Source organism: Danaus plexippus, chromosome 4, assembly GCF_018135715.1.
Source record: "Danaus plexippus chromosome 4, MEX_DaPlex, whole genome shotgun sequence".
Classification (NCBI taxonomy): domain Eukaryota; kingdom Metazoa; phylum Arthropoda; class Insecta; order Lepidoptera; family Nymphalidae; genus Danaus; species Danaus plexippus.
The window spans coordinates 6,353,665-6,380,661 of NC_083538.1; the positions used below are offsets into that span (position 1 = coordinate 6,353,665).

A 26,997-nucleotide genomic window follows, 5' to 3' on the forward strand; every position below is an offset into this window, starting at 1 on the left:
ATGAATTCAATATATTAATCTAAATACAAGAAATTTAAATATATCATTTTACTGAATAATAACTTTTATTATGAACACACGGTAATACCATTCGTAGACAGTCCACACACTTCCACGTCGAGTTAATAGTATTTGTGCTGTTAATTGGATATTGAGCCTGGAAAAAATATAGAGAATTTTTCCTACAATACTAATATTAATCAAATCTATTTATATCTGTATCTAATTGGTCCTTAAAGATCTGATTTATTAAATTATTAGACCGTGCGTGACTAACCGCCCACCGTTTAAAAGGGCTTCCATCTATTATATTGCTATAAATTGATTTGACTGAATCTATTGTATTTATTATTTATAAATATTTTATTTTAATAAAAAAAAATAATCAAAATATTTATAAACTAAAAATCTAAGCATGTTTAGCAATAAAAATGTGAAATCAAACGTTTTTTATATTTCCATTTCATTACAAACTATCGTAATGCTATTTTATAATTGATAATTATCAAACAAACAAGTCATTATCTTTGAGCAGAGTTTTTTAACGCTAAAAATACAAGTTTTACTCAAAACAGTAGAACATGCAGCGACTGGTTACTAGAATAGAAATAGAGCGGTCATTGAACCCGTCGTATTAAATCTTCGATAACGTTATTAATTCGGATAAACCAGCTTTATATCAAACCAAAATATTATATAAATTGTTACGTAATATTTTGCTGGCATGGTTAGCGACAAGGAAAGGTAACCCTGAAGTCGGACGAGGGGTCGACGTTCGTACGGCCTACTTAGAGTGCGCTGCGCCTGCGCTGCAACTTGCAAATCTCTAGCGCATACGATTGTTAAATAATACCGAGCTATTTGATTTGTTTTATTGGTATTCGATTTTATTATTATATTTTAAATGCCACAATATATTAATTGTTCCACATATTAATATATTCGCTTCCATGGTGTCATTTAGGTTATAATATAGTGTTATCTGAGCATTGATTCATATTTTTATTATTTTGAACATCACGTGAAGAGTAAATTTTAACAAGTTATAAAGTAAATGGAAGTCTACTCGGTGTATAGATGAACTTTAAACATATCTACACGTCTGTCTAGTATTTCTTATACAGTACTAATCTCTAGTGCTTTTAATAACACGCGTATCACGCAATCTCGATCTAATTGTGAGGTGTGGTCTTATATTTTATAGCTTTAACAAATTATTATAAGCCGTCCCGATATTCGCGTGATAAGACCAGCGTCCATGGTCTTTGTAAATCAAACGATCTCGTATTTATTACGGTTCCACTAATGACATTAAATTGCTCTAAGTCGCAACGCCGAGAATGTTCATACTTTAGTTCAATTTTTTTTTTAAATTATCATTTATCACTAATTAAGACAGGTGTTAACGTTGGGTTTTTTTGCTCCGATCTGATAAATACGTTAACTAAGGAATGTCATAGTAATTTTAAAATTTATGTATACCTTCTAAGTATTAAATGCAAGCTATACTAGTTTGATATTTAGCACTAAATAGAATGAAGAATAGTTAGCGTATCCGACAATTTACTCAAAACGTGTAGTTTACTTGTTTGTTTATTTTTTTTTATATTAATAAATTTACGGTGTGATATTTTAATGCGTTTGTCATGTAAACAACGTTATTAAATGTTGAAGGCTATTACTATTAGCGATATCCTTTCTTTACTACGTCTTGAAGTTATAATAAAAATAAATTATCTTTGACTACGTGACCTAGGTACACGTACCGCGTTATGCTAGTCTAGAATTCTCTATAAACGATGTGTTCTTTGTACCTACTTATAATAAAACAACGCTATTTAGTGCAGAACAGAACTAACGTTTTTATTTAAAGTAGTTTTGACGTTAACTAAACCATCACAGATGGCAGCACAAGTTCACAGATAACATTTTAGATATTACTTTTCTACACCCCCACTATATCTAACAATGTTATATTGATAAAAATCAGTATAATGAACAATTATTAACTTTAACATATGTGCTGAACCCCCAACTTATCCAATAAATAATAATGCTTATTAGAGCACAAGCTCTTTGTAAGTAAGTCAGCTGGCATCTCAGCTGATGGTAAATATTTAACATTCACAATATTATTATTTACACATTCTCTAGAAAAATGATAACGTATGTCAATGTGTTTGCTTCTCTTATGAAAGATTGGATTTTGAGTTAACTTTAATGCACTCTGGTTATCATTATATAATTCAATAGTGTACTTCTTATTAGTTATTTCAAACTGTAAATTTCTTAAATAAAGAGATTCCTTACATGCTTCAGTTAAAGCCATGTACTCGGCTTCACTGCTTGATAAAGCCACGGTCTTCTGTTTCTTTGTCTCCCAAGAAATTACACAACCTGACAAAGTGAAACAGAAACCCGTGTAGGATCTTCTATCAATAGTGTTCCCACCCCAATCAGCATCTACAAATCCTTCAATGACAGAGTTCCCATCTGCAGAAAATTTTAAACCATAATGTTTGGTCAATTTTAAATATCGCAATATGCGTTTTACATATGAACAATGCTGTTTGGTATAGGAATTATTAAATTGACTTAAAAAGCTAACTGCAAATGCAATGTCTGGCCTTGTAAGAACCGCTAAATACATTAAAGAACCTATCATTTGTTGATAAGGAAACAATAACTTATCTACATTATTCTCATCTTTAGATGCATGTAACTTAGTCTCCATTGGAGTTTGAACAGTTTTACATTGACTCATTTTGAATTTAAGTAACAGCTGATCAATATAATCTTCCTGACTTATTGATATTGTTTTCTCACATTTATTTACTTTTACATTTACTCCAAGACATTTCTTGATTTCACCTAAATCTTTAATTTTAAAATTGTCAGATAAAACATCTTTTAAGTGCTTAGTAGCTATAATATCATTTGAAAAAATGAAGAAATCGTCGACATACAGAGTAACAATAGTTTTTAACTTATCCTGTGTTTTCAAAAACATACAAGGTTCTATCTTAGATTTAACAAAGCCAATTTTTAAAAGACATTCCTCTACTCTCTTGTACCATACTCTTGAAGACTGTTTTAAACCATACATAGATTTCTTTAATTTAAGAACTTGACCTTTCTCTACTTTCTCAGAAAAACCTTCAGGTATTTGTATATAAATGTCTTCTTCAAGAATTCCATACAAGAAAGCAGTTGTCACATCAAGATGTGTTATATCAAGATTAAGTTGAACAGACAGAGCAAATAAAAGCCGCAATGTGGTATGCCTCACTACAGGTGAGAAAGTGTCAGTATAGTCCACACCTTGAACTTGTGAAAAACCTTTCGCCACTAAACGCGCACGGAACCGAATGTTATTATCACAATCATATTTTTTACGTAACACCCACTTGCACTTTACAACTCTAACATCTTGAGGAGGATTGCTAATCTCCCATGCATCATTCTCTTTGAAACTTTGTAACTCTTCAGCCATAGCTATTTTCCACTGTTCTTTTTCAGGTCCGGCTAAGGCATCCTGAAGAGACAATCCTGTCACATCATCATATGTGCTCTCACCAGCACAAAAATTTGAACATTTGAACCTGTCTGGTTGCTTCCTCTCTCGTGTAGGTCTTTGAGGTCTAATCTGCGGGATATCTTCAGCTTCAGAATCACTAGGTTTATATGTCTCATCAACCACATCCAGAAATGTGTCCTCTGAGCTATCTGTGTGGTCAGATTCCGAGTTTGGTTCATCTATATTAACTTCTTCTTCCCCCACTGAATCAAAACTCTGAGAGGAAACTTCCATCTGACATTCAGATTTTGATTCCTGCTCTATTATAACCACATCTCTACTAGTCAATTTTCTTTGTTTCTGGGTTATACAGCCTGTATCCCTTTATGTTTTCTGGATATCCAAGGAGAATGCATTTTTCTGACTTCTTGTCCCATTTCTTGCGCTTCTCTTTAGCTACATGGACCATTGCAGTACTACCGAAGATTCTGATATGGCTTATGTCGGGCTGACAGCCAGTCCATATCTCATACGGTGTCTTATTACCCAATGCTGCAGCCACGCTTCGATTCTGTAGATATACTGCCGTGTTAGTAGCCTCACCCCAGAATTCTTTCCCTAGGTTGGCATCAAAGAGTAAGCATCTTGCCTTTTCAACAATAGTACGATTGAATCGCTCACATAATCCATTTTGCTGCGGTGTGTATGGATTACTTTTTTGGTGTATTATGCCAGCACCTTTTAAATAATTGTCAAACTCTTTATTACAGTATTCTAATCCATTATCACTCCTTAATACTTTGATTGTCTTCTTAGTTTGATTTTCCACCTGGGCTTTGAATTCTTTGAAACACCTCAAAGCCTCATTCTTGTGTTTTAGAAAATAAACAAACACCATTCGACTACAATCATCGACAAACAACAAGAAGTATTTGGATCCTCCTATGGATATATTTTCCATAGGCCCACAGATATCTGTATGGACTATATCTAATAGGTCACTGCTTCTCTGATTGATACTCTTGAAAGGTAACCGACACTGTTTGCCTTCGCAACATGTATCACATGAAGATTTACCAATATCCACTTTTCATCAAAAGACATACCCTGTACTGCAGTCTTCATCTGATTCAGGTAGTCTTTATTAATGTGTCCTAATCTGCGATGCCATGTAACACCTGATACAACTGATGCAGCCAAATGTTCCTGGTTTTGTAAGTTTACTTTGTACACTCCATTTTCTAGTAATGCTGTTGCTACTAACTTATTATTTTTGTTATATACCGAGCAACTACTATCAGAAAAAGATACCTTGTTTCCTTTGCTTATGAGTTGGCTGACTGATAGCAAGTTAGTCGCCAGACTTGGAACACAATAAACGTCTTCAACCATAATTTCGTAATCAATATCACCAGTTGTAGTTATAATTTTCACATCGCCAGAACACAAAACTGACAACTTTTCACTGTTCGCAACGATAATTTCCTGTTTCTGATCATACGACGCATTCATAACCAAACTTTCATTTGCCGTAAGGTGTACACTGGCTCCAGAGTCAATATACCATGCATTTTTACTGAAATTCCCGCTTAGGAACACAGCACTAAACGCATTAGACTGCATTCGGGGTTTTTCCTTGAAGTTCGACGCGTTATTTTCGTTATTAGTACATTGATTTCTATAATGGCCTTTTTGTTTACATCTGTAACATGTCACGTTTGACTTTGACGTATCGGCAGTGCTACCAACATTGACATTTTTTCTTGACGCCATTTTATTTTTCTTGTACTTAGAATTCGAACGAGCTGCGAACGCGCCGCCAACTTCATCACGTTCCTCTATGGTTGACTCCATGTCTAACAATTTCGATTTGATAGAATCAGCCGTTATGCTAATGCCTGAATGCTCAATTGCCATGATCATCGGTGAAAATCGATCCGGCAATCCTGCTAATAACAATGAGCCTGTCCACTGGTCATTTATTTCAAAACCCGTGCCACTTAATTTTTGAGCCGTGTCAATAATTTGAGTCACGTAGGACGTCATTGAACTGCAGTTTTCCAATCTTATCGAAATTAGATTCCGTAACAGATTTATCCTTCTTGAAAAACCGTTGTCATCGAATAACTGTTGTAGTTTATCCCAGAGTTCTTTCGTTGTTCTTACACTTTTCACATGTACAAACAAAGACGGGTCGATTGTCATAATCAATTTTGCTCGAGTTTTCTCGTCGTCTGCAGCTCCTACTACAGCTCCTTCTGGCTTTACACAATGTTTCATGCCTTCAAGGATTAGGAAATTCTCTGCCGCGAAGCTCCACTCGCTGTAATTTTCCCGCCCGCGTAATTTGGGTACATTTACCAAGTAGTTTGCCGCCATCGTAATTCTGAATAAAATACTTTTATTTCACGAATGTCCAGCCAATCTACACAACACAGTGTAAACGCGTGTCGAAACAGTCTTTTTAACACTCGTACCGTGACGAAATACTTGTTAAAACACTACTTTTCATTAATTTTCTGGGCCCATAACCTATAATAAAACAACGCTATTTAGTGCAGAACAGAACTAACGTTTTTATTTAAAGTAGTTTTGACGTTAACTAAACCATCACAGATGGCAGCACAAGTTCACAGATAACATTTTAGATATTACTTTTCTACACTACTGATAACAAGATCTCTTACATGCAGCTTAAATATTCGATTTTTATTCATTTTCATTCGATCTAGATTTAGATTTTATCCATTTATACGACAAAGTGTTATATTTTATTAAAGTATTACTCATTCATGCACTTCACGTTTGGATGATCGGATGAAATGTTAAATGAAAAGTATATTCAGTAACGATTTCAGCTGTCGCAGATTTGTAAACGGACATTTTTAAGTAGAAGCGGGAATCGAGACGATCGCCGGGACGCCATTAGTCGTATTGTTATTACCGCATTCAACTAATGAAGCACTCGTTTTCAACTTCAATATTACCGCTTCACCCTCTGCGAACTAGCTTCGTCTTATTGCAAATTCGGTTTCCTTTTTGGTTTATAATATTATATATAATTTATGTTATTATATATCATGTATTTATTATGTTTTCGTCTGTCTCAATTTTTTTTTAAACCGCATGAATAAATATTTGCTATGCTCATACTAATTCCCCTGTTCAGTGACGTTCTTCCAGCCATAGCCTTGCAAAATCGCCACCACTGTGCCATAAAGGGTGACTTCAAGGTGGATGAATATTTCGTTATTATGGAACGGATTGTCTTTGAAAAATTGTAATTTATATAATATAATAATAGTAAACTAATTTAAGTAACTTTAAATATCATAATATTAGCGTAGTATTAACTATTAATACGGTAACGTTTCCTTCTATTATATTGTGCACGCGATCGCGAAACAATCCAACGGTACACATTCGCCTACGAAATCCGTGTAGGTGAAGTTCAAGACTATTTATAAAGCAAGCGGGTCCTTACTCGAATATTGATCGTTTACTCACGCAACCGACGCATTACGGTAGGTTATGCTTCCCGGGTTTCCGGAACGCGCCGAAAGCAGCCGAAATTTTACATCCCCGGCCGGTATTGATCGGTCTTGACATTGAAAACGTAATAGACGCAAACAGCTGGGAGGCGGGTGCGTGCCACCCGGCTCAAACCACCCGGCCTAATTCCTATCAGCATTGAAAAATTCTCTTAATTGACAATAAACTTTTGATATAATTAAATTTATATAATTGTTCTAATCGAATAGTTAAAATTATTAGTATTTGCATATAATGTAGTAATTAACCGTAAGGGACTAAGGAGCTCTAAAATCTCATTTATATTCAGTGAGCGTAGTTTGAATGTTATCTAAAATCCGTGTTTAGGTGTCGGGCGGGATTGTTCTAATCTCGAAACTAAACACATTGTTAAGTTAGCCAGAGCTTTGTTCTCCAGGACTAAGATCCCATATTAGAATGTAATATGAATTCTTGAAGTTCTGGCTTGCCGTCGATGCGATTAGATTACTTGATTAAATAACTTTCTTCGAATTAACTTTGCTTTAGATATATATTATTTTATAAATTAAATGCGAGCGATTCCGTTGGCCTGATAATTAGTCAATTAAGTGACGCTCGATTTATCATCTACATGCATTTGTCGTCTTATCTTTTTCACATTAACTCCAACATATTTCTTTTCCTACAAGTACAACTGACGGTTACTTCCTGTTCTAAGTGGTATCCTACTTTCTATTACTACAACTAATGACTTGTTTGAGTATGATAAAAAAAATTACCGTACATAGCTTTAAAAATGTCATCAACAGTTTGTTTCATATTATCTGGTTTATATATTAATTAGGGTATATTACTAGTTAGTTGTCAGCTGTTGGCTAATATTACAAATATTTAATAAAAACTTCCATGCCTTAACGATAAGACTATTAACACACATACCATTCTGCTTGTAACTATATGATATGTGAAATAAAATTGTAAATGTTAACTTTTTGTTTTTTAAATTGTATACAACTTACAAAGTAATCTGTCGTTTGAACAGCTCGCCAGTATTGATTGGATCTACGTACAATGTATTAAAAAATATATTAATGATACTGTTATCTATATTTTCCAAACCCATTTAATTACAATAAACAATATAAACACGTTTTTTTAATAAACCTACAAACAATATAAATTCAAGGCAGCGTGATTACGACTAATAAAAAGTCATGTCGAAGAATCAATGGTATGCAATTTAGCTAACGTATTAAACCATTACATGGAGAACAGTTGGATCATTGTTTTTATATAATTATTTTTATCAATTAATTGGCATCCATTTAGAACGAACAAACTAATTAGTATAGAAATGTTCACGTTGTGTGGAACGGGCAATATTAGTTTTATTAAATATAAAAATAATTCTATTATAAAAGAGACTGTACAAAATGAATTTCATAAATAAAATTTCGATGTGGCTTATCCGATGAATTCTTTAGAATCCCGGCACCTCGAAGTTAAATAAGTGATCACCGGTCGGAGACGTGACTTGACTGATTCACCGTCCTTAGCCAACAATATTTAAGTACCATATAATATTAATGGAATAACGTATTTAATATAATAAATAATTTTATTTGTCATATATCAATATTCTGCTATTACATAATAGATGCTGGCGATAAGTGAGAGTTATTTTATTGTTAAAGTCAATAAAATTCCATGCCTTGATATTAGGGCATTCGATATAATGATCAGTAAATAATTAGGCAGTGTTTCAAAATGGTCGATTGGTATGCGACGGCGGGGTAGTCCACTAATCGATCGGTGTCTGTGTGAACACAGCTTGCTGGTTACTGCGTTCGTACTTCTGACATTCGTCTCGCTTTCGGCCGCCTCATCGGCAACAACCCATCCCTTTCACCGCGTTATTCATAGACCCTAACCACCCGGTAGTCGCCGTCTCCCGGTATCCGCCCGTATTTAGACTGCACTATCTAATTTATGTTTTAAATTGTTCGCTTTTAACTTCTAAGCGGGAGTGTAACGACTTTATCTAGTGTTATCGTTATGAGGGATACCTAATGGGCTATATCATTATAAATTTGTCTGCACTAACTTTAGACAGCACCTGATGTAAACGAGACCTAATGAGCTCGTAGCACTAATTGTGAAGTAGCTTACATGTAATTGGTCCATTCGGTGCAAATTTTTGATCATTTTAAACTATATAGTTGCTAACTTAGGGCGTGTTTGAACGGGTTGCATCTACTTTCAATTGTTATGAGACCTTGGCAACTTGTAGCTGGTTTAGGAATAGCACCGTGGCATTTGGTATCGATAAGTGCGCCTGCGCACGGCCCGCTTACATAACACACCTGCCATATCGGTCTGAACCTCGCGCTCAACCATTCTATGAATTACTTATAGGTCATAGACCTTATCCATTATTTCATTCCACTTGGCATACGATACCGTATCAGCGATTGGATTTACACAGCTTAAATAATTTATAAGCAATAAAAGTAAAATACTCGAATTGTGGCAGTTGGTGCCTTTTCAGATTTTGGATAAAGGATTATTTGTAGCAAAATTATATGGCGATATATTCACTTAATCTTTAAAATTATCGTCGTTCTTTGATGGCGTTCGTAAAACGAAATAAGCGACGCTCTCTTTTGATATTTTAAATCCTAATAATATTCTCCAGACGTCGACTAAAAGGGATCTGACTGCCTAGTTTAAACATCGCGAGTTTATACTCCGACGACTCCTAAAATTTTAAATAAGCTTTCACACCTCATCTTCAGACAGAATATTGTGATCCTTTAACCAATAACATATTTTTTAATGAGTCAAATTGAATATTTAAATGAGATAATGTGAAAGTTTTTGTACTAAAATTAATGCAATTCAAAAACGTATGATTATATGTCACAGTTATTATAGATAGACTACTCACTCGAATACATTGTCATTAAGTAAAGTCATAACATGTGTATTAATATCTAAAGTAACTTGGTATCGATAAAATTTCTTCGTGACAATAATGATTGCTTCCAGTGATTGAGCGACCTCTATTTTACGACTTTCATGTCTTTAGGCTGCGTTTCCACTGCATATTTAAAATGTTTTTAAACGGAAAAATTCGTGATAGGACAGCAGTGAAGGAATATTTTTTTCCGTTTTTATGCAAACACATTCAGCGGAGCTATAAACTTAAACAAACGATTAGTTTGTTTCACCCCAGAAAATTGTCACTAAATGTTAAAATAAAATTATTCCATCGCTGTATTTTCCAATCAGATATATCACAATTAGAATACAAACTCCCAGCCTTTACCGTGTCATGCTTAACAAAACATTTGCATACCCACTTAATGATATTACATAGTAATTTGAACAGAAACTAATTTCACACTGTTATCACACTCATTTATCACATTTTTATTATTCTTTTTTTATCAATATATATCTTCGAAACGAGCTTTAAAATCTGACTTATTAAACTCCAAGTAACCTTATGAAGTATTCAACTTTTTAAATATATTTAACCATAATATTATTTAACGTTTACGATATTTTATCTGAGCGATAATTCAAGTTATATAACATTGTTTTATTTTAGTACAATGACCGATAGAAATCGTTGGACGTATGACAGTATTTGTAATATTTAATACTTTATTTTTTAGGTCACATAATTCTTCAAGGTTTTATACACATTTGCCAGTAATTGCATACATTAATTCATTGCAAACGATCAATCAACAATTGAGATATATGCTTTATATCATTAAACGAGATTCATTTTAAATTAATTTAGCAAATTATTAGAATTCTATATTTTATTTCATTTATATCAATGAAGTTAAATAAAACTTTTGTCATATTTCAATTCATTTTTATTTATATAATTTAAGCTATTATTTTTCTGATGTTATAATAAAATATGAAATTCATATCAATAAGTTTTATTTATAATTCTTGAAATTTTGTTATCTTAGAACACTTTTTGTGATAAGTTTATGTAAGAACATTTATTTTATGTCGTTAGTAATGTTATTTACTAGGGCAACATAGAACAACTTGTATCGTGTTATGCAAGGGCCGTACAGTCGACCAATTACGTATTAGAAATTAGCTCTTATCATCGAATAATAAGGATGTTATTGTATTGCCACGATAGACTTGCGTTGCCATGTGTATTTGTTCGCCTTGGAGCGGCCGTTATCCCCAGCGATACTTGGCTTATCGTATGCGTGCCTTTACCTACGCATAATATGCGTCCATTATGCACGTTTTGATTATAACAAAATACTTATTTATTCAATTTAATTCCAAGTTCTATTAACAATACGAAAAGGTGGCTTAAAAATTTAATAAAAAAAAAATCTTTACTAGTGCCTATTAAAACCTTCTGCTAGATGAATAGTTTTCAAGTCATATTTTTAAAAGGGAGAATAAACATATTTGTTAATTTTTTCGTAATCTAAAAATCTTACGTGCAAAAATAAAAAGGACTGAAAGTAAATTAGAACTAAAAGAAACGAATTTATTAATAACGTAGCTTTCGCTTCATAATCGAGGCTACGATAAAACATTTATTGTAAATATTTTCAATTCTTATCATTATATATTCTATAAATAGTTAGTCGGTTTGTCATTTTATGGAAGAAAAATGTGTTGTGTAACATTAGCTCTAGCTTAGTAAACAACTAACAAAACATAACTGATGTATTATTTAAACGCATTTATGTAACTATGTATGTATAGTTGAAACGCGTTTTATCTCGACCGATAACCTGTCGGGTCTGTTTTATAAAAACATCATAACAACAATTATAAGTAATACTGCATAAGATAATATTATTTGTATCACCTTTATTCTCCACTTTCTTAATTGATAACGCTTGAATTTTTTGTTATAATAAATGATAATTTTCTGCTATTTTGTGCGGTGTTAGGATGTAAGCAATGACAGCGTTGAAGGCTGGCACGGAAGCATCTAGAAAAGAGCTGTTTCTATTCTTTAGTAGCCGAAACTCGTTAGGGTAATCTCCATTTGATCTTTGCCTTGAAAATAAAACGCGATAAAAGATATATGAATTACAATAGTCCTTTTATCATAACAACATTCTTTATATAACGACTACCACATTAATTTAATATAACATATACTGTTATAAACTATATTTTTAACTTTATCATACAGTCATTTTTATTTTAGTCTGATATTAGCTTCGCAAGGCTGTTTGTTAGCAATATTGCAAAACATCGATAAAAGTAGAGAAGGTGACATAACAGAGTGCAGGGTTATCTCAACACACCCGTATGGAAAGCGATAACATTTTGTTTAATTTATTATATTAAATATATATCATGAGGAGTATAACATACTTAATGCATGAATAGTTCAGTCTCGTTTATATAGACTATAATTTTCTAAATAGTGTAAAGCTACCATAAGTACTAAACAATCTGACAGGCTGTGGATGAAATATCGGATTTTATTATCTGTAAAGGATCAAATTACGTCAATGTCATTGTCAAATTCATTACCGCCCGTTTTGACAGCCAATTGTCTGACGGACTAATTGCGAATATTTTTTATAACCTGTCATCAAACAGTTTAAAGATCACAGACTATAAAATCTAAAAATATCTGACATTCATTTAAATGCATTATTCATACCGTTCAAAGTTATTGTGTTAGTTTTGCTAATAAAGTCATGTTGTTTGTTGAATAGACAATAAATTATATTATATAGCGCCGAGTCCTTAACATTCCAGGATCTGATAGGTTATGGGAAACTAATAAAACCTATTTAGATACAATCACTGAATAAATTATAGGACATACATATTATTGTAAATAATAATGATTTTAAAATGACTGTCTATTGGGTTAAGCCGGGCTTTAGTCCTAAAGTTTCTCATAGTTTATCATCTACTGTTGGTTTAAACTGTTTACTAAATAAAAGTAGTTTTAGCTACGAAACCAAGAGAAACGGAACAGTTTTTAAAATGTAAATCTTCATCGTATTCGAAGAAGGAAAACTTCAAGGTCTAGTAATGTACATAAAAATACTACAATCTTTAGACCAAACACCGCTATCATTATCACATAAGTGGGGTCCCTGATAACAATCTGACATATTTGTAATCTATACATGCGTACTAAGATAACAACTTGTACAGAAAAGTTAACACTAAAACGTCTTCCAACATTTCAATATACCTATTCATTTTAATTACTAAATGACAACTCAAGATCAAGAATAAGATAAGCTTGAATAGTTTAATCACAAAAGCTGTAATATAATTTAATTTATAATATAAAAGATTATTGCCTGAGAACAGCAGACAGCCAATTAATTCGGTAAATCGAAGTTTATCCACTTTCAAACCATCGAGAAAATGAGATTAGAAACAGATCATATAATACGAACTGTTCAATTAAATAAAGATAATTGGATATTTATCCTATAGTCATCTTATGCATAGTTTATTTAAAGTTGTTTTTATTATTTCTTAAATAAATCGAAACCAGTTCTTTTTAAAAGTGAACAGTAAAGTAAGTCTAAATTTTGAACGTCCCGGTAAATCTCAGTATGTAAAGAAATTAAGGGCGTGTGAGTAATAAATCAAGTATTTAATGAGAATACCAAAGTTTCTAGTATACAATAGAAGTTAGCAGATATTGCACGTTACAAGATGGTTGTCGTGTAATGATTATTGACCACATGTGTATTGATTCAGCTGAGCAACGCACGTGGTCACTTATCAAGTGAATTCCCTCAGGCGCTTTGATAGCTTAGAATGAATTAAATTGAAGAGTTTTTAGAGAAAAATCAAAAATGCGTCATTGAAAATTAAGGATTTTTTTCACAATCTTTTTGTTTTTGAACTGTTATGACGACTAGTATGTTATCGGTCATAATTATGACAACTTATTTAGGTATTGTGATGATAAAAATAATAAAGAAATCGTGTAATATTAGATATAAGATAGAAGGACCTCGAATGCATAAATATACAAAAAACATAACTTCATCAAACTATGAAATAAATAAATTAATAAAATTAAAATAATGTTGATTTATGCAAGTGACGCACAGCGCGGGGACATATTGGATGTTGGAAAACAAATAAATTTCGAGGCTGAAGCAAAGCAAATGTTCGGTCTGTTTGCAGATGCGGATGAGATGTGCTATATCATAATTTATATTTGTCATAACATTCGCGTTCGATAATCCTATACCAGCCTAGTTCATATTAACGTTGATTGAATAAAATATATTTTTCGTTCATTTTACTATTGTTGAAATAATAGCGATAACATTATTGTTGAAACTAAAACTTCCAACATAAATACTCGCCATTACTCATGAGTTTGTATTCCTTGACCTACATCAATACATACATTGTTTTATATATTAACAATCGGACAAAGGAATTAGTTACGTACAAATTATATTTAGCATGAAAACATACATTTTATATGAAATATGATGTTGAATAATTAATTGCTTTATTTATGTCCCTGATAAACGCTCTTGGCACTGCTGCATGACATGACTGGTTTATTTTCTAATGCATTCAAAGACTCGTAAAAAATAACATCAAAGAAAAACTTAACAATAAGCCATTACCTAATGTGATGCTTAACTAACAACCAAACGCAAAATGGAGTTAAAAATGAAGCTGAGTTGAGTAGTTTTTCATGTTACTTAGACTGAACTATTTGAATATCGTTAGGAATTATTTGATCTCTGGTCGTTTAGGTAAAATTTCCCTTTAGAACATTATTTCTTGGTTCGCAATTATTATGGTATCGCAAACTGGCTGTCATTGAACCGATCCAGGCAAATTGCCAGATCGCCTCACGGACGCGTCAAAACACTTTGAATATTTTACAGGAATAATTTTCAATTTATTAATCTCCTCAATACCGACTAGGAATATTTTTATTACATATTCGCTTTATTTGAAACATAATTAATTTATAACATAAGTGTTACGATGCTAAAATGCAAGATATATGATATAAAGCTCTTTGGAATTCTCGATAAAATAAGTCGAGAGCGTTGTAAAATTAAAACGCATTTTGGAGTCACAATATCATGGAATTTACGACACGAAACCTCTTTCTTGGAATATGGAATCTTTGGGACGTGAGACTAATTCACGCGAGAGAATATCTCGTATAATATGGCACATTGAATTTTTGCACATACTTCAATCCACGCGTTTTGCTGCGTTATTCAAATTCGTCTGGATTTGGATCCCTAACATTCACCATAAAACACTTGAGATGTGACGCGAATATTAATTATGTCGCAGCTTATTGCTTATATTCTGTCCGAATTCTTTGGTATAAAGTGCTGTATTATAATATAAATAACAATAGAAAAGAATAACATTAAAAAAATACAGCAAAGCTCTCAGACAATAACAAATAGAGGAAACGTAACGAAACCATCAAGAGAAAAATGTATTTATTGAGAACCGCAAATATCGCCAGCAGACATATTGTTTGTGAAAAATGAAATTCGTCTGTACGCTTGTCAGCGTTACCATTTATGCTATAAACGTCCAAAATATTATTATTTATCCTAAGCATTATTTTATTATCAACGAATTTAAGTTTCACGTATAATTTTTATTCATTTAATTCTGTAAACGTAGTACTTTTAGTGGTATCGTTGTAAGCTCTGTTTCTATTAAAAGCATAAAATTAAATTCTTGTTTATCTTCATAAGTGATATTTGTGCTTACTCTTAAATTTGGTCACAATTTGTCTTCATTATGCTCTGCCAAATACTACTTTAATTATTACGTCTCCCTTAATTTATCAAGTTTTAATGTGTGTACATTCGCTCTGTGGCATGTTGAATGCCAGGGACTGTTGGAGTGCTTTATTCCTCTCGTCTTCCCTTTGAAGCGACCACTTGACGCTTTTGTTGTTTAAACAACAAAAACGATTATACGAATCTATAATTACTTTTCAGTGGAAAAAAAATTACTAAGCGCGTTCTTTGAGAGTCCTTTTAGTCTATTTCACTTTATATTACCATAAACGTGTTAGATGTCTAGGCTATTGATTGTGTAACGTAATTAGAAATTTAGATATCTGATATGAAGTCATTACGATAAATTCATATGGAGACATACACAGTCACTTTGCGGTTGTTGATAAGCACCCGTTTCCGCTGAGAGCGAAACGGGCTGTAATATTTCCGTTCGTTAAATGTCCAAGTACTGTGAGTTTGTCTCTGATTCTGTAAAAATATTAACTCCATAAATTACTTTTGATAACGTTAGCGCTTTTTAGGAATATTCGTGAAATATATTGATATTAATAGTTTTTTTTTAAATCTTTTTGTAAATATAAATTATTAGAATACTGTGGAATTGTAAAAAACTGAACAAACCATTGGTTGTGACATGGGATGATTTTAGATTAGCTGAACAAACAGTCTCCTTTAGATTGTTCATTAATTTTGCAGTAACCGAGTAGTAAATTTTGCAACTTCGGATCTATTCGGAGAGTTCACCGTTCACGACCTGGAACCTCACTAAAGTTTCGTTGAAACGCGATACTTAACAATTTAATTGTTACTCATTAGTCCTAAGGCGACAACTTTTGCTTCCATTTCATTGATTAGAATCGTACTTAGATATTTCATTACCCTAACAGGGCCATGTTTAGAAAGTTTTCATATTCCCTTATTAATAATCTAGATATGTATATTAGCAGGTGGCTCTTGACGACAATTGACAAATCAATCATACGCGCCTGCCGCAAATGGTTCTATCATTTATAAAATACACCACTGTTTTGTTGTCGTTCCAATTATGACTGATCTAAAGTTGTCACTTTAATGATCCTTACTGGCTATTGTACTGATAATTTGCTAGCATATGTACATACATATGTGCATTTACACTTGCAGTGGTTGGATGGTAGCCCCTCATCTCTTGGCAAACTGCACTATCCTATATTGCAAATCATACTCTGTTTGTTTGCGTAGGTCAACGCTCTCGTCGAGACGTTTTATGTGTCCCTGGTGTCACGACGTCATTCTAATAATAGAATAATAGGAACGTTAACAGCAAACATGCTGGTATGCGAATTTACAGTGTCGATTTGTCGATAATGTTCCTTGCACATGTATCGATACATCATTATAATGCGACAAAATACATCGTACACCCTCGCGGCAAATCACGATAAATGTATTTCCTATGTTATAATAAGTATATTCAGGTTTGCCGTTCTTGATATGTTTAATTAAGTTCTGTGACGCAGAAGCAACTTGTTAAACTTTCATTATTATTCGCTTTCACAAATTGCTCGTACGTGAACGGATTGTGTTCACAATCGATCACTGTGGTGCTTGTGAGCCTTTGTTTGACTTCGACTCTGAATTCAGCATAATTGACTTTCAGCTTTCATTATTTAACTTTATGCAGTCATTAACTTGGTATATAGCAAAGAGATTGAGGTGCTTTGATATATATACCCTTTAGAAACTTTTGTTTTAAATATTGTTTATAAAAGAATTTTAATTAATATGTTAATCGGCGATAACATTAATACTATTAACATTTTAGACGAGATTGTTTATTGAAAAATATCAATGTATTAGAATAAGTTTGAAAGTAAAAAAGCATGTTCTGTATTATCCGTAATTGTTTCAGATTGAGGATGAAGGCAACCATGGCAACGATGACACACGTTTGTTCATTCTATCCACCTTGGCTGGACAGCACAAGCCCCGTGTATCATGTGCGTTGTGCAAGGAAACCCTCCACGTCTTCGACCGATATCCTTTAGTGGATGGCACATTCTTCCTTAGCCCTCGACAGCATACCAGCAGTGCTGTTGAGGTAAGTTTTGAAATAAAATTGTTCAATTTCGTCGGCAAACTACATATTTTAACAGGAGTGATTGCAATTTCAATAGTATATGAATCATTTAAATGATAGAAGTTGAAACAGTTCGAAAGTTAAATGAGATTTGTAAAAGTTTTCTTAAGTCTACAAAATATCCGGAGCGTTCGTTCCATCTCAGTTAAAACTTCTCGACTGGTGTTGTTTATTCAGTGAATTACGACGTGAATGTGAGCTCACGGATACTTACGTGTTTGTTTGATGTTAAAATTAGCATGCCATCCCTTCGCTATTACATCCCCGATGTAAGCAGTTTCGAGATGGGATTTAGATGTTCCACTTTCGGATTATTAATGATATAGAACATTTAATTAGGACTTAAATAAAGTTATTGTTTGAAGGAAAATATAATTTTGTGCTTTTTCTTCTTAGGTAAAAGTGGAAGGACGCACGCAATTTTTAACTTGCGTATGCATGGGATGCCTAGAGCGATGTGACCCTGAACGCACAATTCGCTGTCGTTTTTGTGGGCAAAAGTGGGATGGCTCCTCGTTGGTGCTCGGTACCATGTACTCTTATGACATCTTTATGGCGACACCTTGTTGCGCTGAAAGACTGAAGGTAAATTGCATGCAAATATATGAAAATAATTTTTTTTTACTTCTGCATATATTATCCATCCGAACTTTTAAATTACTAACGAATACTTTGTTGTCATCAGTGTAACAACTGCTACAAGCCGCTTCTCCATCCACACCAGCGGCTGAACTACTCCGACTATTCGCATCCACTAACATGCCCGCACTGTCGTGTGGTGGACACGCACTTCGTTAAGCCGTTGTCCTACTGCTTCACCAAACGGGTGTTCCCGTTATTCCAGCAGTGGCCATAACAAACGGCGGTGCCGGGGCCATCTCCCGGCACCCCCCCTGACACGTGGGTGGCGCCATCGCCGCGTCGTTCCCCGCCAGCATTGCGCCCCGTCGTCAACACTAGCATGGCCCGCGCGCCGGAGCCGATAATAGATGATGCCAAGTTCTTGACGCCAGCCTTGACGAGTATAACCGAATCCTTGTCTCTGTTGGGTTTGAGCCCCGAAACGCTCGCCATGAGTCTAGGCGAGTCTTTGGCGGAGCGGTATCTGGCCGCTCTCCGACCTAAGCCGGTGCCCCTGGCTTCCTGCGGCGCCCCTCGTCGCCAACCTCTAAGTGAACCCTCCAATCTTCAATTGTTCTCCAACGACTTCATCGATTATCTGAACCAAATCGCGTAAGCCGTGCCATGTGGACCAGTGCGTTTATGAACTTTTGTGCGTCCTCGTCGAGGCGCTAGGAATAATTTTTGTTAAAATTAAGTTGGTATTATTGAAAATAATTTTATGTATCGGTTTAGATCATACTATTGATTTTATTTTAATTTTATTCTGCACTTTGTTGATTAAAATAGTTAGATGTTGATTTTAACAATAAAAATAATAATTGATAAGAGGTATGTTTAGTGACGCCAGAAATTGCATTTCTTTTTGTTTTCCATTGAGTTTTGGGCCGCGACGTTTCCTTCAGAAGGAGATGAAAGAGAAAAAAAAATTGTTTTGAAATTACCTTCAATTTCAGTGATACTGATATGAACCCTATGTAATAGGGGTTTGAGTGGTGTGTTGTTTAGTTCAATTTAGTTTATTAGTTATGTTTTATTTTAGCAAAATTTTAAACTTTTAAACTTAACCTTAAGTGTTATACAATATTTTTGTAGTTTTATCGCGATTTTTCTTTTCTCCCACCAAATAGCATTGCATTCACAGAAGGGGTTACGGATGCCATGTTAGTTATATATACTTTTTTTTTTATTTTCCATACATTTTCACTTAATGGTAGGGGGATTTTAATATTAAGTGATTGCTGTGTCACCAATAATACGATTAGCTTGTCGATATGTATTACATCGTAGGTAACGTTTGTATCTGTTTTGTTTTTACTTAAAAGATTTAATCAATTCAGTGATCAGCGGAGTTTAATGAAGAGTGTATAGTGATATCATTATATTTGGAATCGTGCCATATCAAATGAAAAAATTCTTCAATAATCAGAACGCATGTTAAAATTATAAGGTCTCCCTCCGCTTATCACTGAACGCATTTATTTATGTGAAACAAGCAATTTTTTTTATATATATATATATACTTTAATTGGGATATTTCTTGGCTACGTCATAATTTAGACTTAAGGTTTTTTCTTATAATTATCATGGATGTCTATTTATTTATAAGAATAGCGCTTCATATTACTAAGCGTATAAGTAATGCACATTTACTCATTAACGTCTTAAAGTTACGGTTTAGGTAAGTTTTTTATACATTTGATACTTATTACTCGCAAAGTGATTACAAGTGATAAAACTCTTAGTAATAGTGCGTGTTTAGGGCGTAGCGGTTTGTGACCAAGTGGTGCGGTGATGTAGGCGCTTATATCCTTAACGTTTAGGGTAACGTGATATCCGTGGACGAAGGTTCACCGTAGGCAATAATTCTTTGAAGACTTGATGATTTATATAGGTAAAAATTTTTGCATTATTCTAAATCAAAACTGCCATTTACATTTTTCTAAACTAATCGCTGTCCCGGACGATTCCGGGGCATGTGTTTTGGACTGATACGACTGTTCATACATGTTGCGTAGTTGGTAGATCCGTAGGGTATCATCGGCTATCACACCTAATCACATCACGCCATCACGTTATCACGACACTTCATCACGTCACGTCATCCGCATCACTACACCTCATCTGTCATTCGTCATCAGGCACGTTTGAGTGGCGGCGAACTGGCTCGCTATTGGACATGAGAGTTTCAGTACAATAGTACGGCCTAAAATAGTAACCAGTTCGCTGAGTGTGGTTGTTCTTAAAATACCTCTCGTTTCTTTTGTTTTTTTTTTTTTTTAATTTTGTACTCTCTTGCTTGAAGTTACTCTTAAGATTGAGAATTATATCGAAAGTATGATAGCACAGTATAGTATTGTAAATAATGCCGTTTATCTACACGCAGATGCTTACAAAGTGTTTATTGAGATATATTATAACATATAACTAGTTTAGCCATAAATCGATAGTACATAGACAACAATATCAAATATCCCTAATTATTTTAACGTTCGCCGAGCTGTAGCGTCATGTCATATGTTAATCAATTTTAATTTTATCGAAGTTTGCTCGTTCGAATATAGAATTATATTTAAAAAGTTTAATGTGCATTTTATGAATGTGCGCAACCAAAAAAAAAAAAATTATTGAAAAAAAAAATTAAAAAAAAGTGACGAGCTGTTGTTGGTATATTTAGGAAAATATTAAAAAAAAAAAAGAACCAGATCATCTGATGGTGGCCATGTACAAATGAATAAGTGAAATGACATTACAGTTCGGCTATTTAGCGAAGACACAAATTATAGAAACATATTGTTTAATAGTCAATACAGAGCCATCTAAGTAGATGTTTATAAAGGATTATTATGACGCGAAGCATCAAGTCATATACCCTCACTCCGGTACAAAACAAAGTAAATACGATATATTGGATTATGAAATATCCACTTTTACGAGTTTATAAAGAGTCCTCCCAAACAATAAGGATCTTTTTATATTATATAAAGTATGAAAAGTATGACATTACCTCTCTAGATACTAAAATAGAAAAATTTATATAAAGGCTCCTATATGTTTCCAAATATCTTCTATATAATAACTCGATACATAGTACTTTGAGGCGTGAAGTACAAAACACGGGATAGCGGATAGTCTGAACATCTTTTATCTTCCTCTTGAGTTTGTTTTGTGATATGATATATTGATTTAACCCTCTTTAGTACAATATATAATAATTTAACAACCTTTTTACTTCAATTACTATATAATTGCGTGTAATTTTATATTTAATATTGTTAAGTATTTTCCTAAGTCGAACTATAAAATTTAGAATCACCAGTTCATAAAAATCGTAACAACTGACAGTTCTTCCATCTTATCAATAATAAGAAACGTGCTGGGGTTCCTTTAACTAAAAAGGTTTTAATATAACCGGCTACACATATAAAACATTAAATGGATACGATTCGAAACGAAGGTTGTATAGGTTATAGGAGGCATTTTAATAGTTTGACTTTTCCTACATTATACTTCAGATTTAAAGGTAGTACGTTTTATTATTCATATTCTACTCGATTAGTTATTTGTTCAGTTTAAATAAATGTAATTACACAACGTTGCCGACTTCTTAGTTTATTTGCACATATTTGTTAAATTTTGTAATTAATGACAATTTATTTAGACACCGACATTCGTATTTCTTAATGTTGAATTAAATGTGGTGTAATTTAGTGAATTGCTTAAAAGTACAAAGAAAGGATTTGTTACTTTTGCAAATTTTATATAATAAATCGAATACATATTAAAAATATCAGTGATCTAGATAATCTTTACAAAATAGTTGCTGTGAATCATATGATATGGAACAGTGGTTGTTTCAACAAAACGTGTGACTACCGTTGATTTTATTTTAAAGAAATTTTGTTTTATGTTGATAAATTAGGGACAAAAATTGTTACTTATTATAAAACTATATCTTAGACCTATTGATTTTTTCATTTTATATTTATTTTATCGTAATTTATCATGTTTTAGAACAGTCTAGGAGCACTCCGTAGATACCATCGGCGTAATACTTGCTGAATTAGGTCTTATCTTGCTTCACTAACCTAGGTTGGTTTAAGTCTAACCTACTTTTATCGATAATTCTCACTAAGTAAGTTTCCTTTAAATAGTGTGCGAATGGGATGCGTGTTTGTGGTCACATTTATATTAAGTCATCGTATATTCTTTTCATTACTTATCGCTAATAATCTCTAATGAGAGGATATATTCGTGTATTTTCTGGTCATAGGCGCCGCGAGGCAGCGTGCGTGTTTAGGAAGTAACGACTTCGCTATCGTTACGTTGAATACACTCTATAACCCCACCCCATACTTCTTACTGTTCACACCATAAACATAATTTGTTCCAAATAAGTTCTGTGGTCCTAAATTGACATAGATCTTAAAAGGTCGCGCTTGCAAAAGAGAATCGGGTCGTTTCTAAAATTATCCTCGTAATTTCTAAAATAAATTTTAACGGAAACGTAAAAATGTCCGTGATTAAAAATAATTATGGGTCGCTTAACTATAAGTAATATTGTCACCTCGTGTGGTTAATGTGGTCGTATTAAGAATTTGGGAGTTTAAAGAGTCAAGATTCGATGACCCAGAACTAAAGCTCAAATAATTCAAACGCATTGGCTGATTATAGTATACGGCTGTTATTGGTTAGTGAAAGCAAATCATGTGTTAATTATATTTTGATATTCGATGTTTTCTACATAAAAGTAGTGTGTAACCTTTTGTACTAACTGTATTTAGGGCTTGTGTCGCGCTCCATCGCATTTATCAATTAGTGTCACGAGATAAATACAATAAATTTATTTTTGTATCACAAAAGTTATGAATGCGATGTGATTGTGGGTAATACGTTACAGAATTTTTTTCGGGAAACACCACTTTGAGAACAATACATAAAAGACTGTTCGATTAAAACAAAAAATCATAGATAACTAACTGGTTTAATATTCCGACTGAACATTTACAAACTATTTTCAATATTTAAAGACATTAGCTTAAGAGATATTAAGCTGGCCAGATTGTCTTGAAGTGGGACCGATATTTCACAAACCAAGCTTGCGACTCAGAATTTAACATAAAAAATGAAATGCGGAATTGTGGTAAAATTGGTGATAATCCTACGAATTGGTTAATGATAATATAAGTTATTGCGTGGCAAATAGACTTACGTAAAGCGCGGGGTGTATCAGGGTATGAGTGTCATAATTTGTAATAAAAAAAAAAAAAAAAACTTTTGTACTTTCGTAATAAAAATAAGTAGTGATAACGTTTTTTCTATTAATGTCTATGATAAACCAAGTAATGTACGTTTTTTTACTGAAATCGTAGATGTAGTATTTTTATAATACGAGTGAATTCGTACGTGTATCACAGCGATAATAGGTATTGTATGAGACCGCCCGGTTGTCATTTAAGAAGTCCTCTCGGGTCCCGGGATAATTTAAATTACTTGGGATTTTAAGATCACTTCTTGATTCGACATTCGGAGGCTAGGTCCTTTATGTCTAGGTTAAGATGTCTTCGCCCATCGTGCGTTTCTGATCAGATGCTTTGTAAATGTTTAAATTGCTTTTAAAATTAACTTATCATTTTGAACATTGAAGCCGTTACTTTTACGATTCGCTTTAATGATGAATTTAATCTCTGATACGTTTTTTAAACCGATGCTGTAATGTTTTGCGAGTTTCCGCGTTTAATTTATAAACCATCGCGTCGCATATAATTTCTTTGTGTATGTCTGAACGAATGGATATTGATAGTGTTATCAAAGTATCTTAATTTTTAGAGTAGTGATCTTCGTCTTCACGTTAATATTCATATAGGGTGTGGTCTTATCATTTTTTCTATGTATTCTAATACGATGATCTCTCGTTTACTTACAATTTTTCTGGAATATGGCTCGAAAGTAATGAGGGTTAGAATGAGAAGCTCAGAAACGCCAATTGATTAATTTTAAGTGTATAGTTTAAGCGCTTTATATAAGAATCGTTAAAAATATGATATATAACTTATATACTATAAAAATTAATATTATTTTTTAAAATGACTCGAATACATTTGTATGTATATTTTTATAAATTTTGCAGACGATGCATAAGGAATTGGCACAATGAAAGCGTAAATTGATAAGAGTCGCGTAAGATTTATAATGTTTATGATAAGAAATGACTACCATTTTGTAACGAGTATTGAGAAAGCTGATTTTAATGATAGTGAGCGTTGTATTGTCTATTTTGTAATGTTGGTAAAGCATGATCTAGTGTTTAAGGTTGTTTCAGAAAATTGTAATAAAACTAAGGAGATTAAAAAAGAATCGTTATATTTTATACGGATCCTGATATTGCGCCCGTCCCAGAGGCGGGCTTCGCGTTACTTTACGAATATAGAATGTAAGGTCACTCTTTAAAAGAGTTTTCGCAGGTAGTAGGTTTAGTAGGCTTAGTGTTTTTTATACCGGCTTGATGTTGTGACATTTATTATTAATATGATATCGATGAAGCAGAACCGAGCGAGCGGCCAACACTGATCAATAGCTGAATGTGTAGTGGGTTACTGGTCAAGAGATGGTTATATCGTTTTATTTTACGTAGGAGCGGGCAGCATCGTGTAGTTGTGATCTTTACCAAAGTGTCGCTGTCTCTGTTCGTAAGCATATCATTTTAATACAACGCTAGATACATTTCTCGGTACAAAATTTAGCCAAGTGTTTTATTCTATTGGATTAATGATATTGTTAGACAATTCCTCGTTGTCAGTTTTGTAGTGGACGGTCCTGTATTGATCTAACATTGAAATAAAAGCCGTTTCTAGTCGACTTCATCGGCTCGCGAATGAATCGTTCGTCTAATCAATGGTGTCAGCGAGTTCAAATTGCTCCATTACAACTCTGGCGATGAACCTGAATTACTTCAGTTATTTAGCAGAATTATATTATTGTCTAATGTTTCCGATTATGTTACGTTTTATATTGCTTATATTATATATTATTAATACAATGTTCATTAAGTATTTAATATTCATTTGATGAGGACCTAGTCGATTCTCTATGATATCACATCTCCCAAAGTACAAATTCCTTGTTGTTTAGTCCAATTTTGTTTAACTGTTATTAACTGGAAATTATTTTAAATAGAGTTCGCCTCTTCTATGTTCACGTGGAATGTTGGTTGTATTTAACTTCTAATTCGGTTTTTTTAATACCTTTATCGATGGCACGGCCGGAGTCAGTGGCTCTTACATTTGGTACAAAACGGCTGTTGTTTTCGACAAAGAAAAATTATTATGTAACAAATAGTTCAAATAAATCCTTACAATTCCGTAGATATGAATATTGCGTGCCGTATAGGCATATAATGTATGTTACTCTAGCAGCTCTTTGATTTAGTATGATGTTAGTATAATATTATTTTACCTGCCCTTAGTTAATGCACAATTAATAACCCAATACTTATATGATTTTCACTAATTCTTAACTACTGGTTAATTTTAAGCTTTCGTTTAAACTTTGTAAACGCCCAGCCGTTACTTTTAACTTTTCTTTTGTTATATATACGTAATCGCCTACTACACATTATCTAATTGGGATGCTAATTAGTATCGAAATATATTTCAAATGACACTATACCTACAATACAATAAAACCTTTATAAAAATATAATAAAAATTTTAAAATATATACAATTTTGTTTTAATTATACACAAACCCAAACCTTTGTTGTGGAAGTACAAGAAAATTAATAAAAAATGATTGTCAACTCGAGATTTTTTTATGTAAACAATAATTGATCACATTATTTACTAGTAAGGTTACTATTATCATAAATAAAAGTTCGACTAAACGAATTTTAGATGTTTTATCACAGTCGAATGAGTCCGGATAATATTTGGCTCAAACATTTTAGAGCAAAACATTATAGGATCTGTATTGATATTTTTGCTGAATACAGTCTTCAATACGACCGTTTTACAAAAGAAAACAACACAGTTTTCTTGGCTTATATCAATAAGTATAAAGTAAATATCCGTTTAAAGTATTTACTTGTATGTGAAATAAATCTGCCGTCAATACGTCCAGTGGATAGGACTACATTATTTTATATAGTAATTTATTACTCCGACAATGAATCTATTTCTTTAAAGCAATCCCTCAAGTCCTTAACTTTAATAGTGCCTATACATTACAAGTACATTAACATGTACTATGTATAGGCAAAACCATTATTTATGTTTCTAATGTGACAATCTTGGCTATTGTTTTGCCAAGTTTTAAAGAAGGCTTTCATTGAAATTTTTGAATAGATCCATACCTACTGTCTGTATTTATTGGTCTCAGAATTTAACATTTATCTTGCTGTGTATATTCGCAGTCCTTTCGTAGAGTTG

General features: G+C 33.0%; 1 protein-coding gene across 1 annotated transcript in view; it reads left to right on the forward strand.

Moving 5' to 3' along the window:
- LOC116768350 (headcase protein) overlaps positions 1–23,871 on the forward strand; it is a 44,952-nt gene extending 21,081 nt beyond the window's left edge. Inside the window, exons 3-5 of the mRNA XM_032659043.2 lie at positions 17,723–17,911; positions 18,347–18,535; positions 18,636–23,871. Of these exons, the coding sequence (XP_032514934.2) occupies positions 17,723–17,911; positions 18,347–18,535; positions 18,636–18,806 (549 nt within the window). The 3' untranslated portion in view covers positions 18,807–23,871. The remainder of the gene's footprint in view (positions 1–17,722; positions 17,912–18,346; positions 18,536–18,635) is intronic.
- Positions 23,872–26,997: the final 3,126 nt, after the last annotated feature.